We start from the raw sequence: 18,113 nt of genomic DNA, 5'->3' as shown, positions 1-18,113 counted from the left end.
GCATAGCTTCCAGCATCATAGCAACTCACAAGCCACACAGTACAACAAACTAACAAATGGATGGTGGTCAAAACCGTTGTTGTTAGGTGCAGTCGAGTCAGTTCCAACTTACAGTGACCCTATTTACAACAGAACAAAACACTGCCCGGTCCTGTGCTATCCTCACAATCATTGTTATGTCTGAGCCCATTGTTGCAGCCACTGTGTCAATCCATCTCGTTGAGGGTCTTCCTCTTTTTCGCTGACCCTCTACTTTACCAAGCATGATGTCCTTCTCCAGAGACTGGTCCCTCCTGATAACGTGTCCAAAGTATGTGAGACATAATCTCGCCATCTTGGTTCTAAGGAGCATTCTGATTGTACTTCTTCCAAGACAGATTTGTTCGTTCTTTTGGCAGTCCATGGTATATTCAATATTCTTTGCCAACACCATAGTTCAAAGGCGTCAATTCTTCTTCAGTCTTCTTTATTCATCATCCAGCTTTCACATGCATTAATACGGTCCAATTCTGAAATTACAGGCTCTGTGTTGACTGAGTGTCTTGCCTGGCCCAGAGTAGCCACAGGAAACAGCAAAGCCACAAGGGAAGCTGCCTGCAGGAAGGCATGTGGACAAGGCTGGGGAGGCTAGTATGGAGTTTCTTGGTGTTTCTGGTGGGGAAGCCCTTAAGAGGAAAGGTGGGGCAGGCCAGGGAGCAGCTTTGCCAGCTGGAAGAAGGGCCCAGCCTGCTAGCAAGGAGAAGGTGGATTCATCCAGCTCCTACCTATTGCTCCAACCCTCACTCCTCTCACACAGGGTCGCTGAATCATGTCCAAGTCTTGCCAAAGCCATAGAAAGTGTCATGGGACTAGAAGACCCTGTCCCATAGCTAGGTCTCAGCACCAAGAGGTAGCATAGATTTGGATACATAATAAAAGTGTAGAAGACCAGCAGAGTTGGATGGTGGTATCCAACTTGAATTAGCTGTGCCAGCAAGGCCAAGGCCCTGCTCAGGACAGGTCTGTCCATGGGGAGACGGCCAGGAAGGACAGTGAGATGGTCTATGAGAGCCCAGGCACATAAAAATATACAACTGGGATGGTCAACAGGCAGCTCTAAGGACAGACAGGCAGGACCAGGAAAGTTATCAGAGCTCCCCTATCTCCTAACAAATCCAGGAGGTCTTTCTGGAAGCAGGGGGATTTTAAGTACAGTGGAAAGAGTGGAAGGGAAGGGCAATAGTGAGATCTGGTGTGGTGGAGAGCAAGTCGGCTCCAGACAAGCATCCCAGCTTAGGGGAAAATGGAGGAGGGGGATGGGACCGTCATGAGGTGGGTCTGAGGTGTGAGTGATGAGGCCATTGGAGAAACCCCAGGAGATATACTGGTTCAGAGGGAGTCTGAGAAGTTGTCTGAGACTCCAGGTGGTGTAGAAAATCTTCCTCACCCAACTAGCCCTTGAAGACTTCCTGTAAGTGGCCACTCAGGAGCATTTTAAATTATGGGCGGGACATAGGTTCTTGAGCGGACTTCCCAACACTGGGTGTGGCCTTCAAAAGGTGTAGTGGCATAAGAGGACAGGACCAAAGGGGGTGATGAATGAGTGCACCTAGGACAAGAGGGTGTGGGAGGGGATAGTTGGAGTTACCTGAAGATCCCCAGAGAGAGCTTTTTATGAGCTGCCTCCTGGGACAGGGAGTAGGAGAAATCATACTCTCCCTCTGATTATTTCACAAAGGTTTCCTGGAAGAGGCGGCCATTCTGGAACACTCCAGGCAAAGGTGTGACTGGGGAGAAGGCTTGAGGATAGGCAGAGGGGTGTGAGGGAAATTAATAGGTCCCCCCCCCAAAAAAAATGCCACGGAGTCAATTCCGACTCATGGTGACCGTATGGGTTACAGAGTAGAACTGTTCCATAGAGTTTTCTTTGCTACAATCTTCACGGAAGCAGATAGCCAGGCCTTTCTTCTGCAAAAACTGGGGGGTACAGGTGGGCAGAAAATGAGGAGGAGACAGGGAAGGAGGGTGGCTGAGTGATGGGTAGAGGCAGGCATGGGGCTATAGCTTCTCTGCTTCTCCATATAACCATACAGCAAAGGCCCAGCCTGGCTTGGTCTGTGAGTTTTTCGCTTGCTCTGGGAGCAGACCTATGAGGACTCAGCCTCCCTCTCCCCCTTGCCCTTAGCTCAGCATCTCCAATCCAAAGCTCTGTCTGGACAGCCGTCCTGAGCAGCCCTCATGGCCCTGGGCTCAGCACTGCCATCTACAGCAATGCAAACTTCACCCAGCACCCAGGAGCATACCCCTGTGCAGGGCTGGGCCTGTCGTCACTCCTGGTGTCCCACAAAGGGGGCTCACACCCTTTGTTCTGGATAGTCATGCTGGTCCTGGGTGATATCTTGTTTCTGAAAACAGTGGGGCTACCTCCAGCTCTCCTGAGCCTCCTGGCTTCCCCATCCCCATCCTCAGTGCCCAGGCCAAACTCGGGGTGGAGGTTTGGGTGGTGTGTGTGTGCATGTATGTGTGTGCGTATTGTGGGTATGGATGAGCAGCTGACACAGGGCCTCCCTCCAGGACAAAGCCTCCCCTCCCTGCTGTCCCCAAAGAGAGGCAGAAATGGATCCGTTTCCATCTTCTTCACCAAACTGGAGGAGAGCAGAGGCTTATAGAAGCTATGGAAAGGGTGAGGCTTTATGGGTTTTCGAGGCTGGCTGAGCAGAGGACCCACCCATTCTCCACCTCCCATGCTCAGCCCCCACCCTATTCCCCACTATCAAAGGGCTCCCAATGTCTCTTGGTCCACACCACACCAGCTCCTGGTCTATACAACAGATGGCCAGCCAGTCAGTTAGCTCACTGTCCAAAGCACCAGAATTCATCCTTGGATCCAGGCAACAGGGTCCCTGTTGAGGTGGGGGCTGGGAATCATCTCCTGTGCTCTCCAATATAGCCTTCTCCTCTCCCCACCCCCAGACTCCACCCAAAACTTTTACACAAGTGAAATCAAGTTAAAGAAAACATTAAAAGGAGTCATAAATGTACAAAGGAAGTGAAGTCTGTGAGCAGGGCAGGAGCAGGCCCACTCTCTACTGGATGAGGGACACATGGGGTGGTGGGCATATTTTGATGGGACTCAATAGTGTCTTTCCTTTATGCAGAGTTTATAGTCCCAGAAGCACTTCCTCATGTATTATCCCACTTAATCCTCCCAACCACCCTGGAAGGTAAGGATGAATCTCATTTTATAGTCAAGGAAATGGAGGCTCATTTAGATTAAAAATTTCTCTGTATCTACACAGCTAGGAAGGGTCCAACTGGCATTTGAACCAGGTCTTCCAAACTTGATTCTGTTGCCCAGATGGCTAAATCCCAGCTGCTTCCCCATGAGTGAACAGAATCTGATTCTCTTTTAGGTCCAGCTGGTAAGGCCACCTGCTCCTCCCCAACCAGCTGCCCAAGGTATCTCTACCATACCCTGAAGAACAGGTGTAGGATGTGAGGTAGACATCCATCAGCTTCATCTAGGTGAAGACCTGAGATGGGCCCAGCTGTGGGAATGAGGGCATACCCAGGGCAGAAATAGGGCATCTTACTGAGAACTCAGGGGGAAGGCAGCACAGTGGCAAGGTTTGGTTCTAGAAGCTCCCTGGACGAGGAGTCACCCTCTGAAGGAAGCTCATCGGCTTTTCCTCCTTATGTTCCTAACATCTCAAGTGTCTGGCTAATCTCTCTGGAGGCAGAGATCGCATCCCCAAGGGTCATGTTCAATAAACACTAAAATAAAAGCAATTATTATCCTAATAAGGGGCTCAAGGACACACTGGGAAGCAGGGATGTTAGAAAGAGCAGGGCTCCCAGAGCCTCCGGGAACCAAAAATCACAGAGTCCTCTGACGAGAAAAGCCACCATCCCACCCACATCTCCATGCAAAACTTTCCTCGAAGGGTGAGAATTCCAGGGCTGGCAAACAGAATGAACACTTCCTCTGGTTGGTGGTCTTGGGAGTAAGACAGACTCACAGGGCCTGTTTGTTCTTAAGGAGCAAAGGGAAGTCACCCAGAGCAAGTTGGCAGCACCCAGATTATCCTCGAACTGGTTTCTCCAATCCTTTCAGCCAAGTGGGAGAAAGTGGCTGGAAGAGAAGTCTCCCCATTACCCACAAGTGCCCTTTACTGTGAGAGTTGGGTGGTTTGAAGTTTTGCTGAGTGTGAAATGAAGACTCTGGAACAGAGCCTTCTGGGCTGGAATCCAGAAGGTTCCAAGAGACCATCTGCTCCAGTTCTCTGTCCTGGGGGGGGAGCATGGTCAAAATGGCCCCTCTGGTCCTGAACCACCTTCCGGCACTACTGCCTGGGTCGGTTTGACTCGTCTGATCAATTAGACCATGAAACACAATGATTCACTTGAGAATGAGCCCTGGGGATAGAGATCCCATGACCTCTCATGTCCTCCCCCAACCTGGGACCCCAGAACTTCCTCCCTTGAGACAGTGGCCCATCCTATACTTCAAACCCAGCCACCCCCAGACTGTTTCGGAGTTCAAATCCGTCTCCAGGTGTGGGTTGAGGCCATCTCACAGGCAGACTGCGAGAAAATTAATCACTTAATGTATATAAACAAGCTTTGAAGATGAAAAGTGCAAACGCTCAGTGTCCCTAATAACATCTTCAATACCTTTACGGAGCCCCAGAGTCGCCACTGAGCTCACCTTTAAGACGAGTCCTTGGGGAGTTGCTGGTAACCTCCCCAAGCCAATAAACAACATAAAATGGCTTTTCACTGCTTTTATGCAGCCAACCACAGCTCTCCCCACCAATAAAAGGACCAGGGAGGATCAGAGAGGCCAGAGGATTCTTAGGCTCCTGCTCCACAGCCCACACTGTCTTCTTCCACCGCCGCTCAGATCCGCTCAGACCTACATCATGTCGTGCCGCTCCTACAGGATCACTTCAGGATTTGGCGTTACCAGAAACTTCAGCTCCTGTTCGGCTATGGCCCCCAAAACCGCCAACCGCTGCTGCATCACGGCCGCCCCCTATCGCGGCGTCTCCTGCTACCGAGGCCTGACGGGCTTCAGCAGCCGCAGCCTCTGTAACCTGGGCTCTGGTGGAGCCCTCATGGCGGTCGGCGGCTTCCGTGCTGGATCCTCCAGCCGCAGCTTTGGCTACCGCTCTGGAGGCGTGTGCGGGCCCAGCGCCCCTTGCATCACTACTGTGTCGGTCAACGAGAGCCTGCTCACGCCCCTCAACCTGGAGATCGATCCTAATGCGCAGGGCGTGAAGCACGAGGAGAAGGAGCAGATCAAGAACCTCAACAGCAAGTTCGCTGCCTTCATCGACAAGGTCAGTGAGGCCTGTGAGGATCCAGCCACAAACAGAAGAGAAGGGCCCAGTGGTGCCCTGCCCTCAGGAAGGTTCCAATCTGGTAGGGAGACAGGATGGACAGAGCAGAGGGATATAAATGCAGACCAGTGTATAGACAGGGATCAATTCTCATTTAATTCAGCAAAGTTTACCGAGGTCTAGTTATGGTCCAGGGTCCCTGTTGTTTCGTTGTTGTTTGTTGCGGTTAGTTGCCGTCAAGTCGATTTCAACGCATGGCAATCCTATGTGTGCAGAGTAGAACTGCTCCATAGGGTTTTACAGGCTGTTACCTTAGGAAGGCCTGTCTTCCAAAGCTCCTCGGGATGGGTTTGAACCATCAACCTTTTGGCTAGTAGTTGAGCGCTTAACTGTTTGCACCGCCCCAGGTCTCTCCCAAGGTCCCTAGGTGACACCAATGGCTTGCACTTGGCCACTAACCGAAAGGTTGGTGGTTCAAACCCACCCAGCAGTGCTGCAAAAGAAAGGCCTGGCCGTCTGTTTCCATTAAGATTACAGCCAAGAACTATGAGGTCACCATGAGATGGAATTAGCTTGATGTCCACGGATTTACTTTATTTTTTTAGGTATGGTCCAGAAATTGAGAAAGTGGTCTAAAGTGTGTGTGTGCGCTTCTGGAGACAAAACAACACAGGACTATCAGAGCTGTCCCTGGAAAACTGGACTGGCACTGGGTGCTGGGACAGTGGGAGACAATGGGAAGAACAAAAGTCATTGTGGCTGAGGGCCCAGGTCCAGGGAAGAAGGGACAGCTTTTGAGGTGATGAGGGGCATGCTCAGAGTCACACTACCTCCCCGAGTCCATGCCTTGCCACTCAGCAGTTTGGGGCCTCAGGCATGTTACTGAACTTCTCTAACAGTACCTGCCTCGTAGGCTTGTTGTGAGGATTAATAAGTTCATGCATAAAGCGTGCTGGCAAACAATAAGCACTCAAAAAATGCTAGCTGTTAGCATGATTTCCCAAGGACAGTAGTGGGGCGAGAAGGCAGGGCAATTAACCAGCTGAGATTGGTCAGCCTCCTTCACTGATGGAGGGCTGGGAATGTGGAAGGGGAGGCAGGCTAGCAGGGGGAAGCCCACAGATGCAGCCAAGAGTGGGAAAAACGCTGCACTGCTGTGAGGCTGCCTCCCAAAAAGTCTCGGGAGGGGGGTTGGAGCCACCTGATGCACCTTCCTCTCTCATCTCCTTCATGTCGACTTCTGTGTCCACAGGGCCTCCCTATAGCTAAATAGATAGGACTGGGCTCAGGGGTCTGGGACTGGAGTTGGGGGTGACAGTCCTGTTAACGCTTTCTCTTTAGTGATTTTGGTTAATCCTCAAAATGACCCAGTGGGGTAGGTATTATCTACATTCTTCAAATAAAGAAACTGAGCCTGAGAGAGTTTAGATGAGCTGCTCATAGACATACTGTGGAAGGTGGAGGCAGTGGGTAGAAGCTCAGGAGACACAGAATCCTGACACCATAACTTACTAGTCGTGTAGCCATGAGCTAGTCATTACACACCTTGAGGTCTCAGTTTTCCCATCTGTAATATGGGGGGAAATAATATCTACCCCCTCATAGGGCTGTGATAATTGAATGAAATAATATAAATAAATATAAATACAAATGCACAGGCCTGGCACCACATAGTAAATATTCAAATATTCAGCAAGCGTTGCATAAATGAGTAAAAGAAAAATGACTAATAACTATAATAATAGTTAAATTTATTGAGTCCTTACTATGTGTCAGCGACTGTTTTAAACACATCACATGTATTAACTTGTCGAATCTTTACAACTCTAAGGTAGGTATATTATCATCTCCGTTTTAGAAATAAGAAGACTAAGCACCAAGAGATTAATTAACTTGACCACTCAGAGTGGCAGAACTGGAACTTGAATCAGACATTTGGCACCAAGCCTTGGCACTTTCCTTCTCACCCATAACCACCTCCCTGGGGGCTGGGACTGCAGCTTCTTGAGCCCCAGACACTCAACCCCATGGCTCAGCCCTTGGCTGTGTCCTGGCTGTCCAAGGAGCATCTAAGAGCAGAGAGAGTTCTGGGGGACTGGACACTTCCCTGGGCTCCCCACTGAGTCTCTTTCCCCTACCCTGGATGGCAGGTGCGCTTCCTGGAGCAGCAGAACAAGCTGCTAGAGACAAAATGGCAGTTCTACCAGAACCGCAAGTGCTGTGAGAGCAACCTGGAGCCTCTGTTCAATGGCTACATCGAGACGCTGAGGCGGGAGGCCGAGTGTGTGGAGGCTGACAGCGGGAGACTGGCCTCTGAGCTCAACCACGTGCAGGAGGTGCTGGAGGGCTATAAGAAGAAGTAAGTGCAGGCAGGGACCAAGGGGACCACAGAGGGAAGGCTGGGAAGTTTCTACCTCTGGCCCGCTTGAAGTAGCTTCTTTAAGATTCCTGACAGAGTCTACCTGGGACTCAGAGGGAGTGTCCAATAGGAGTCTAGGTTTCTTCATATTCTTTGGCTCCACTCTACCACTTAGAAGCCCCATAGGTCTTAGATCTAGCTTTGGGGAGAGTGAAGGAAGGAAACCCAATGGAGTTCTACAGCTATCTATGTTCCCTACCCTTCCCAGATTACCTCTCTGACATGGGCTGGGTGTTCTTCCTGCCAATGGTATGAGCTGTCTGTGGATCTAGGGTGCAGAGGATGATTTTAGACTTGGAGGATGGAGTGTATATTCCCTGCTGTCACCCTAGAGGCAGAAGGACTGGGGTGAAATAAAGCCAGGCTGTAACAAAGGCTAGCCCATGAAAATGCACTAAATAGGTCACTGAGAGAACCAGATAACATTTGAAGGAGGTCAGCCCCTTTTTATCCCTGGAAAAGCTTGCCCAGAAGCTGGGGTGGCATTCAAGCCCAAGACCCCTCAGCTCCGACTCCACTCTTCCCCCATCGTAGGTATGAAGAAGAGGTGGCTCTGAAAGCCACAGCAGAGAACGAGTTTGTGGTTTTGAAGAAGGTGAGGGGGCTGCCCGTGGGCAGGGAGGGGGTACCCACTGTGCAGCCTCCAGTGTGGGGCATGGTCACCCTCAACCACGGGGCACCACCTTCCTTTGGGTCTTCTTTCACACACACTCCCTTTCTGTCCACCATCAGGATGTGGACTGTGCCTACCTGCGGAAATCAGACCTGGAGGCCAATGTGGAGGCCCTGGTGGAGGAGACTAGCTTCCTGAGGCGGCTCTATGAGGAGGTGAGGGGCCCTGCCAGCCAGCCAGGGCAGGTGGAGGGGAGGCATGGAGCCTGGGAGAGTGGGGAGAGGGGGCATGTGTGTGTGCCGGTCCACATATGATTTAAGTGTGAAAAGAGCATACACATGCATGCAAGAGGGGTTCATGGTACAGATGTGTTACGTGGATCTCAGAGACACATGCATGTGTTTGCAGGCCATGTCTGTGTTCACGTGAGAGCCTGGCACACGTGTCTGAGCATTATAGAGTATGTGTGTGCTAGTGGCCTCTCTGTCTGTGAGCACCTCTGGGTGTTGACGTGTGCGTGCTGATCTGTGTGCATGAGTTCGTGTGAGTGCAGCCTATAGATGGACGTGAGAGTGTGTATGTGGGAGTAGAAAATCAGGGGATGGCTTCCCAGTTAAAGTGGTCTTCATTAGTGGACTGATCACTTGTCCTGGCATTCAAACCCCAGCTCCCCTGCTGGGTGACTTTGGGTCAAGTTTTTTTCACTCTCTGGGCCTCGGTTTCTCCATTTTCCCCATGACTTCTAGGGCCCTGTTGAGCTTTATTGTTTCATGCTGTGCCTCTGTGTGAATGAAGGGGGTGGTGCTGGGGCGGCAAGTGGAGCAGGAGTCATGGAACATTGGTGACCAAGGAGTGGGCACCTGCAGGGAGTAGGCACCCCCCGCCCCCCGGGACCAGAACTAAATGCATTGGCTGTTGTTCCCCAGGAGATCCGCGTTCTCCACTCCCACATCTCAGACACCTCAGTCATCGTCAAGATGGACAACAGCCGAGACCTGAACATGGACTACATTGTAGCTGAAATCAAGGCTCAGTACGATGACATTGCCAGCCGCAGCCGAGCCGAGGCTGAGTCCTGGTACCGCACCAAGGTGAGCGAGCCCAGCGCCCCTTTCCAGAACCCTGCAGGAGGGATGCAGAAAAGGCTTCCATCTTTGTCTATGTAGCTGGGGGTGGCCAAAGGAAGGCAGGTGGCTGAGAATGAAGTGACAGGTTGTGCTAAGGTTAGAGCTGGATTGGGGTTAGGGTTAAGGTTAGAGTTAGTATCAGCATTAGGGATAGGGTTAGGTTTAGGGCTAGGGTTAGGGCTAGGGCTAGGTTGGGTTAAGGTTAGAGCTAGGACAAGGGCTAGATTTAAGTTTATGTTTAGGGTTAGCTGTGGGGCTGTGTGGGATGACCTGTCCTGTGTCTCATGAGCATCCCCCCTTCCCACAGTGTGAGGAGATGAAGGCCACGGTGATCCAGCACGGGGAGTCCCTGCGCCGCACCAAGGAGGAGATCAACGAGCTGAACCGCTTGATCCAGAGGCTGACGGCCGAGATCGAGAATGCCAAGTGCCAGGTAGGCTTGAATACCCGGCACAGGCAGGTTGCAGCACCAGCCCTTCTCCCTCAGGAGGGCAAAGGCCTGGCCTGGTCAGGCTTCTTGGTATGCCGGTGAGGAAGCAGGGACCCACAGAGAGGCAGGAGCTCTGTCACATCACACAGCACTCCAGTGCGATGAACCATATACCACTGACTTCCAAAGGAGGGGCCTAGCCCATTCCTTGGCCCCCCGGGACCCCCATTAAGAAGAAATGGTGAAAAGCCACCCATCTCCTCTCTCATATTCACAGCCCTTTAACTCCCTTGTCATAGACATGACCTTCTCCCTGAGACCCTCTGCTCCCTGCCCTCGCTCCATTAGCTTGGGTGAGCCAACCTGTGCTTTCTCGATCATCCTTGTCCTCACATCTCCACCCCAATAGCGTGCCAAGCTGGAGGCTGCGGTAGCTGAGGCAGAGCAGCAGGGTGAGGCAGCCCTCAATGACGCCAAGTGCAAGCTGGCCGGGCTGGAGGAGGCCCTGCAGAAGGCCAAGCAGGACATGGCCTGCCTGCTCAAGGAGTACCAGGAGGTGCTGAACTCCAAGCTGGGCCTGGACATCGAGATCGCCACCTACAGGCGCCTGCTGGAGGGCGAGGAGCAGAGGTGAGGTTGAGGAGGACTTTGCAGGGTGTAGAAGGTAGAGGCTTTGCTCTTCCAGGAGCGAATTTCCTTGGGCCCAGTGGTGAGCTATATCTCTGGCCACTGCCAGTACAGGTGAAGCTTCAATAATAATAGCAATAGTAATGATAATTTATCAAATACTTACTATGTGCCTGCCAATCCTGCGCTAAGTGCTCATTTTAATCCTCACAATCTTCCCATCCAAATATAAAGAAATAAGTCTCAGAGAGATTCAGTGACTTTCTCCTGGCCACACAGCTAATAGGTGGAAGAGCTGGGACCTGCACCCAAGTCATGTGACTCCAAAGTCCGTTCTCTCAGCTGCTTTGCTACGCTGAAGAATCACTTCCTACCCAAGGCTGCAGCTTGGCCTGCCTGCCACGCAGGCTTGTGTGCTATAGTAACAATACACCCCTATTTGTATTTAGCTCTTCATCATCCACAGAGTCCTTTCACACACACTGCTGCATTTGATTCAACTCTCTTTTATGTGAACTTGACCTGCACTGTCAGGGTGGCCTGGGGTCACCTAGATAGGGGACAGGGGGCAGAGTTCATAATCTTGCTGGCCTCTGCAGAAAACCAGAAGTGCTTGTCACCATGGTTAAAGAACAGTTAAAGAAAGAATGGGAGTATTTAATTCAGGCTTTGGGGAAGCCCTGCCTGCCTCTCCGGAGGGTTGAATCTGCACACAGGCTGTCCCTCTCTGCCCTCAAGCAGCCATCCAGCTCAAGAATCCTACTTGCATCCAGAGCTAATGTACGTTTCTTTCCCATAGGCTGTGCGAAGGTGTAGGCTCCGTGAATGTCTGTAAGTATCTGCTTTTTGTTGGTGGGCAAAACTGAACCTGGCAGCCTAACCCATTAACCCTTGAATGTTGTCCATCTGGGAGGAGGGACCTTCTGTTCTTTCCCTGGTTCCCCATTGGGGAGCACCAAGGGAGTTACAGAAAGCAGAGTGGGGCATCCTTTACTGGGGTAACTGGCTACAGGCCACAGACATGGAGCAAGGCAGCTTTGCTCCTCTGGGTCCAGGTGTCCTTGCATCCTTCTTCCCCCAAGCCTGTAAATGGACTGCGGTGTCAAGAGGAACAGGGCCCGAATTATCGACCACTAAACCCCTTTTGGAATCCCTCGATGGTGCAGATAGTTAATGCACTTGGCTACTAACCCAAAGGTTGGATGTTCAGGTCCACCCAGAAGCACCTCAGAAGAAAGCCCTAGGAACCTACTTCGAAAAAGCTAGCCATTGAAAACCCTGTGGAGAGTAGTTCTACTCTGACACACATGGGGTTGCCAAGAGTTGGCATCGACTCCACAGCAATTGGTGGTAAATCCCTTCTAGAAGGAGGCAGCTCCTGCAACACGGATGCACTTTAGGGTCTGTCTCGGGATGGGCGAGATCCCAGCAGGCCACCCACTCCTCATGTCTCCTCTCCTCCCACAGGCGTCAGCAGCTCCCGTGGCGGAGTCACCTGCAGCAGCCTCACATGTAGCACCACTCCTGGGCGCCAGATTGCCTCTGGCCCCTTGGCCACGGGGGGCAGCATCACAGTGATGGCACCTGACTCCTGTGCCCCCTGCCAGCCCTTCACCTCCAGCTTCAGCTGCGGGAGCAGCCGGTCGGTCCGCTTTGCGTAGTCGGGGCCTCCTGCCAAGTGCCTGCCCTGTGTACGCCGGCCCTGGCACTGAATGGTGTATGAATGGAAAATGTGTGCTTGCTTCCAGAACCTCCCAGATGTTCCAATAGACGGAAGGACCTCAGGTGCTCTCCTCCACCTTCTCATTTTAGGGATTTGTTTCCTTATTCTCCTCTCAGCTTCAGTTTAGAGAGTCAGTCCCAGCCTTTCACTTAACTCCAGCTTAACTCCAAAATATCTGTGGCCAACTTGTATTATTCACCTAGTCCTCTGGGACCCAGCCAGTCACCCAGAGTGGCTGGACCTATGGGAGCTTGGCCTTCCCTGGGACAAGGAATGAGCCTAACCATCCGTCCAGGTCTCCCACAACCCGAGACTCAAACAGACAAACTTCCTCCCACCAGCTGCCCTCTCCTGGCTAGAAACGGTTGTCTCTGCAGGAAGCAGTTGCCTGCTTATTTTGTGTATGTTTTGCTTGTCTCTCTGACTGACTTCCTTCTTCTGGATAAACCTGTTCCAGCTAAACTCCCGATGTGACCTCCCAATCGAGAGGCCCATTATGGTGCGGAATACTTTTGCCCACAGCCCCCTGGTTAGGGCACTGCAGACAGGTCTTGCTATTCAGTGCACCTTTATACATTTCAAAGAAAACCATGGACACCAGTCTGCACCAGATCTCCTCCTGCTGGGTGCAGGCGGGGTCTGGTCAAGGCAAAGCTGGTGGAGTGGAGAAGGTCAGGTCACTTCCTGGGTCTCCCTCTTGGTTATGGCTGTCTGTGGGTGCCTTGTCTTCCAGGTTGTCTTAATCTGTGTTTCAATAAATGCTGCTGCAATGCAAGGGATATGATCTTGTGAATTATGTAATACCTCCACCCCTGCAACCTGTCAGACTCTTAGCTCCCTTTGGCCCATCTCCAGCCGACCAATCCTAGTCTGGCCCCATGCAATCTTTCCCTAGCCCTCAGTGACCCCACCTCATCCTGTGCACTTCCACAGCCTGACTCCAGCTTAGTCCTCAGGCATGCCTGACCATAGCCCCAACTCCCCATCAGAGCTCTTTCTCCCCCATCCCACCCCTTCACACTCCCACCAGCCAGAACCCTACCCCAAACTCATTGCTCTCACCCTCTCCAGCCCTGGTTCAAATCACTACTTGGCATATGTTTGTGCTTCTTATGCCAAATGAAGGCTCCCTCCATCTGCTCTTTCCCCACCTGCTCCTCAATCCTGTCCAACCCCTCCACCCAGAGACGTAGACTCCACCTCATTGGGTACAAATCCACCCTCTGAGGGCACCCAGGACCTCAGGCCTCCCATTCCATGTGGACACATGGGCCATCCCATGCCCCTCCTCCATTGCCTTTGCTCAGTGCTCAACTCTGCCCTCCGTACCTATCTCCCTCCTCCCCACCCTACAGTGTCTGGAATCCTGAGGATCTCCTTTTCTATCCTTATGGCTCTGGGCCAGGGATGTCAGTGGGTGTGTCTGGAGCCTGGATCAGGCTGGAAGATCGCTGAGTGTAAGAAGTTCTCCTGGCTCTGACCCTCACTAAGACCCAGGATTGGGTGCTGGTCAGGTAGGCCCTGGGATGTGTTAGATGACACAGGCAGCTGGTAAAGCAGGAGGTATAGACATCCAGGTCTCTCAGACTCACCTCCACTTCTCCACTGGGAGAACAAATTGGCTGCCACTATTGCCAGGCCCTTTGTTCTACCCCACACCCAGCCTCTTCCTGGGAGGAGAGGTTGAGGCTCTGTGCATTCTCATGACTTCTCACTTCAGGCTCAAAGGGTTGTAATACCTCTGGGGGCTGCTGGCCTCTTCTGAGCACTCAGGCTGCTGCTCTGTTTGAGGTTTTTCATCAGGAAGCCCTCTTCCAAGTCTCTTGCCTGACCCCTCCTTTCTGCCACCTTTCTGGGGCTTGAGGGCATGACCATAATCACAGTAGACCAACTTTCAATGTAGGGAGCACCATCCATCCACAGGAAATGTTAAATCTCAAGAGCCAAAAGTCAGGAGATCAAAATTTGAACCCCAACTCTGCCAAGTCTCTGTGAGACCTTGGGCAAGAAGTGGCTTCCTTGTTTTGGGCATCTGCCTGAGGATCTGCTAAGTGAGTGGGGCTAAGCCAGATCATCTCCAAGACCCTTTCCAGCCTGCCACCTTCTGTGGTTCTAGGGTGCTGGTATGAGTCTGTTCTTGGGGAAAACAACTTGATGTTCCTGTGGACGTAGGCCAAGCATAACTAAAATGTCAAATCTGCTACCCCAAAAATATGACACGGTGCATTGAAAAATCAAAGAGCCAGGTTACAGGAGATATTAATAAATGTTTTAATAAGTTCCTATGCTTGGTGTACAAAGGCAGTCAGCTGATCCAGCCCTCTCCCTCAGCCCTCCTTGTGACCAACGGAGAAAATCTAGAGCAAGGTCTTCTGGTTCAAGGATTTAGGAGGTCCCTCAGCCCTCTCCCACTAAAAAAGCTATTCCCCACATAAACCAAAGGGTATAATCCAAGGATAATCAAGGGTTGATGTTTTATTAAAGAAAAAATATGAAGGAGAAATCAAGTGATCTGAAATTTAGAGTAAAGGAAAAGTCAGAAGAGCAACCGGCCCAAACAGTAAAGTAAGTCCCGGTGAATGATTCCAGGTCTCTTTCCTAGGCTCCCTTTTCCTTTGAAAATGTTGCAAATATCACAAGCCAAGCTAAGACCTTCATCAGAGAAAATTAGAGCTGCTGTCTCTATTTGACTCTTATTTACATATTCAAATCACCTCTCCAAAAAAACACACACACAAATTTTCCAAGGGATTATAAAATATGGATCATAGTCCTTTAAACACACATATACACAAAGTAGGTAATCTTAGGCTCTGTCGTCTTCTCCTTCCTCTCTGAGGCCATTACACTCCTCCACCAAGTCCCAAATTCCCTCTGCTTCCTACCATCCTCACAAACACCTACCCCCAGGATGGTGCTCCTCCCAGCCCTAGTGTCTGACCATTCCCTGCTTCAGTCTTTGGGACCAGAAACCAAAAAAAACTAAACCTGTTGCCATTGAGTCAATTCCAGCTATAGACACCCTATAGGACATAGAAGAACTGTCCCATAGGGTTTCCAAGGAGCAGCTGGTGGATTCGAACTACTGACCTTTTATGGTTAGCAGCCAAGCTCTTAACCGCTACACCACCAGGGCTCCGGGAAATACTAATTTGTGTTATTACTCCGCTGAGCCAAGCACAATGAGAAAACTAAATTAACCACATTATCAAGAAAATTACAAAGTATATTCCTACGGAAATGGAATTTCCCCTTGTCTGGATTATCCACATCACCCCCACCCTCTGGGAACATGAACACAGAGCAGTGACTGCACTTAGTTTTCGTTCACTGACTACTAAAGCAACTGGGACATGGGCACCAAGCGCATTCTCTTTGGGTGGGCAGACCTGTCAGAAAGACCCAGCGTTAAGGAGCAGGCTTAGTCCCCACCACCTGCCCGCCCACCCTGAGACGCCTTTGTGCCCCTGAAAATCCCTGCCCATTTCCACCTTGTTCAGAAACAGTGGGGTCTCCCAGTGCACCCACCATTATTCCCTTGGTGCTACTGCACAGTGATGGTGAGAGGCCAGGGACTGGAAGGGTGGGAGCAGCACTCATAGACTGAGCCTATGCATTAAAAGGAATCCCCGGGTTGTACAAATGGTTAACTCGCTAGGCTGCTAACCGAAAAGTTGGATGTTCAAGTCCACTCAGAAGTGCCTGGGAAGAAAGACTTAGCAATCTACTTCTAAAAAATCAACCACTGAAAACTCTGTGGAGCACAGTTCTACTGATGCATGTGGGGTCACCATGAGTCAGAATCCACTTAAATGCAACTGGTTTCTGTATGCATTACAAAGGAAGGAAACACACCTGAGGGACAAATGTATAGATACACACCCCTACCCCACCACCACTATCAAAAAGGAACCACAGCCTCTCCCCCAGCTCACATCCCCTGCCGCAGGCCAGCGAGCACCTGTGGGACTCCTTTCCCTCTTCAGACCAGCTCTAGTGGCCCTTTCAACCTGATTTTACCCCTGCTCACACTTGGTGGGATCCAGGCCGTGATGTGCCCAGGACGCAGCCCCCCATGGGCCCTCTCAGCCGAAGGCAGAGGACAAGGGAGTGCCACACTGCTAAGAAAGACCTCGGTCCTCTTGGGTCAAGGCATTGCCTGACAAGGTGTGGCCCCTGGGGACGCAGTCTGAAGGCATCGGAAGGACTGCATTGCCAGAGAGGACTGCTCGAAGGTTTTTCTATATCTTGAGTTCAAATATGCATTCTCAATGCAAAATATCCTCTACCCAGTCAGATCTTGAAAGAAATCTTGCCTCAGAGGGGACTCTGAGCAGGCTTCTCTAGGTAGGTCTTCCCTAGGTGAGGACTTCTTGGGGACTGTCAAGTCAGGAACAAGCCAGAGGCAGAGTTTACCAAGCAACTGCCTCTCTTCAGGTCATCACGGCCAACACCCTCCCACCAGAGGTATGGTTTTTAATCCTGGGTTCCCACATAAGAGGCCTGCATTAACTGCCCCTGATAAGATCTGCAGGAGATGGTGGTCCCTCTGCGAGAATCCTTGGAAAGCAGAGGCTAAAGGGAGGTGTCGCTTTCCACCTTTTATCTCCGAAGTGCAGACAATTCTTAACGTAGAACTCCTTGTCCAGGAGCAACTAACGGGACTGACGAACCAGAATGTTCAGCCTGAGGGAACAGCTAGGGGAATGCAGTGGAAAAGCATGTGAATTTTGCATTCCCTAGGATCCCTGGTGGAAACCCTGTGGCGTAGTGGTTAAGAGCTCAGCTGCTAACCGAAAGGTTGGCAGTTCTAATCCACAAGGCCCTTCTTGGAAACCCTGTGGGGTAGTTCTATTCTGTCCTACAGGGTCGCTATGAGTCAGAATCAACTCAGTGGCAATGGGTTTGGTTATGTTTTTGGTTAGGAGCCCTGGTGGTACAAGAGTTAAGCACTCTTCTGTTAACCAAAAGGTTGGTGCTTTTAACCCACTCAGCGGCTCCGAAGGCGAAAGATCTGGCAATCTGGTCCTATAAAGATTACAGCCTAGAAAACCCTATGGAGCAGTTCTACTCTGCCACATGGGCTCTCTATAAGTCAAAAATCTGCTTGATGGCCCCTAACAACAGCAACAGACCTGACTTGAAGTCCCTGGGTGGTTCAAACGGTTAATACGCTCAGCCACTAACCAAAAGTTTAGAGGTTCAAGTCCACTCAGAGGTGCCTCAGAAGAAAGGTCTGGTGATCTACTTCTAAAAAATCAGCCATTGAAAACCCTATGGAGCTCAGTGCTACTCTGACACAGACGGGGTCGCCATGAGTTGGAGTCATCTCGATGATAACTGGTCACTGGTTAGACCTGACTTTGGATCCCGGACTAGCTGTATGACCTTAGTAATGTTAATTAACTTCTTTGAGCCTTAATTTCGTTATCTGTAAAATGAGGATAATGACACTGTGCTGTGAGGAATGAATGAAAAACATACATAATATACCAGACACTCAGGAGGTGCTTAATGAATGCCAGTTCCCTTCTCCTCCCCTTTATACCTCTGTGCTCTGCCCACATATAACAGTGGTTGTCAAACTTTAGTTCTTTAATAAATCACCTGGGAGGTTGTTAAAATGCAGATTCCTGAGCTCATCCCTAGACTTTTGGTTCAATTGTTCTGGATGGAGTCCCAGGATCTGCATATTTAACAAGTACCCATGGTGATCCAGATGCAGATGGTGGTCCATGGACCACACTTTGAGAAGCACCAGAAACAATCAGGTCTTTGGGTGGGTTGGAAAAAAGCAAACAAGGTAGGCATGAACTGGGTTATCAGGGAGAAAGGCTTTTGCCAGCAGCATTT

General features: G+C 50.9%; 1 protein-coding gene across 2 annotated transcripts; it reads left to right on the top strand.

Moving 5' to 3' along the window:
* Positions 1 to 4,786: 4,786 nt before the first annotated feature.
* On the top strand, positions 4,787 to 12,198 carry LOC101348645 (keratin, type II cuticular Hb5). 2 transcript variants are annotated; one of them, XM_004388361.1, is made up of 9 exons: positions 4,787 to 5,321; positions 7,472 to 7,680; positions 8,275 to 8,335; positions 8,473 to 8,568; positions 9,280 to 9,444; positions 9,788 to 9,913; positions 10,320 to 10,540; positions 11,337 to 11,368; positions 12,005 to 12,198. In XM_004388361.1, the coding sequence occupies exons 1-9, from the start codon at positions 4,902 to 4,904 to the stop codon at positions 12,196 to 12,198; spliced, it is 1,524 nt and encodes a 507-aa protein (XP_004388418.1). In that variant the 5' UTR covers positions 4,787 to 4,901. The 2 variants fall into 2 exon arrangements, with proteins under 2 accessions (XP_004388418.1, XP_023598128.1); XM_023742360.1 differs by having other exon boundaries at positions 11,337 to 11,372; positions 12,012 to 12,198.
* The last annotated feature ends 5,915 nt before the right edge of the window (positions 12,199 to 18,113 follow it).

This window comes from Trichechus manatus, unplaced genomic scaffold (assembly GCF_000243295.1).
Source record: "Trichechus manatus latirostris isolate Lorelei unplaced genomic scaffold, TriManLat1.0 scaffold00209, whole genome shotgun sequence".
In the NCBI taxonomy this organism is placed as follows: domain Eukaryota; kingdom Metazoa; phylum Chordata; class Mammalia; order Sirenia; family Trichechidae; genus Trichechus; species Trichechus manatus.
The sequence above is the reverse complement of the archived record's forward strand: the minus strand, read 5'-3'. Positions and strand labels throughout refer to the sequence as shown.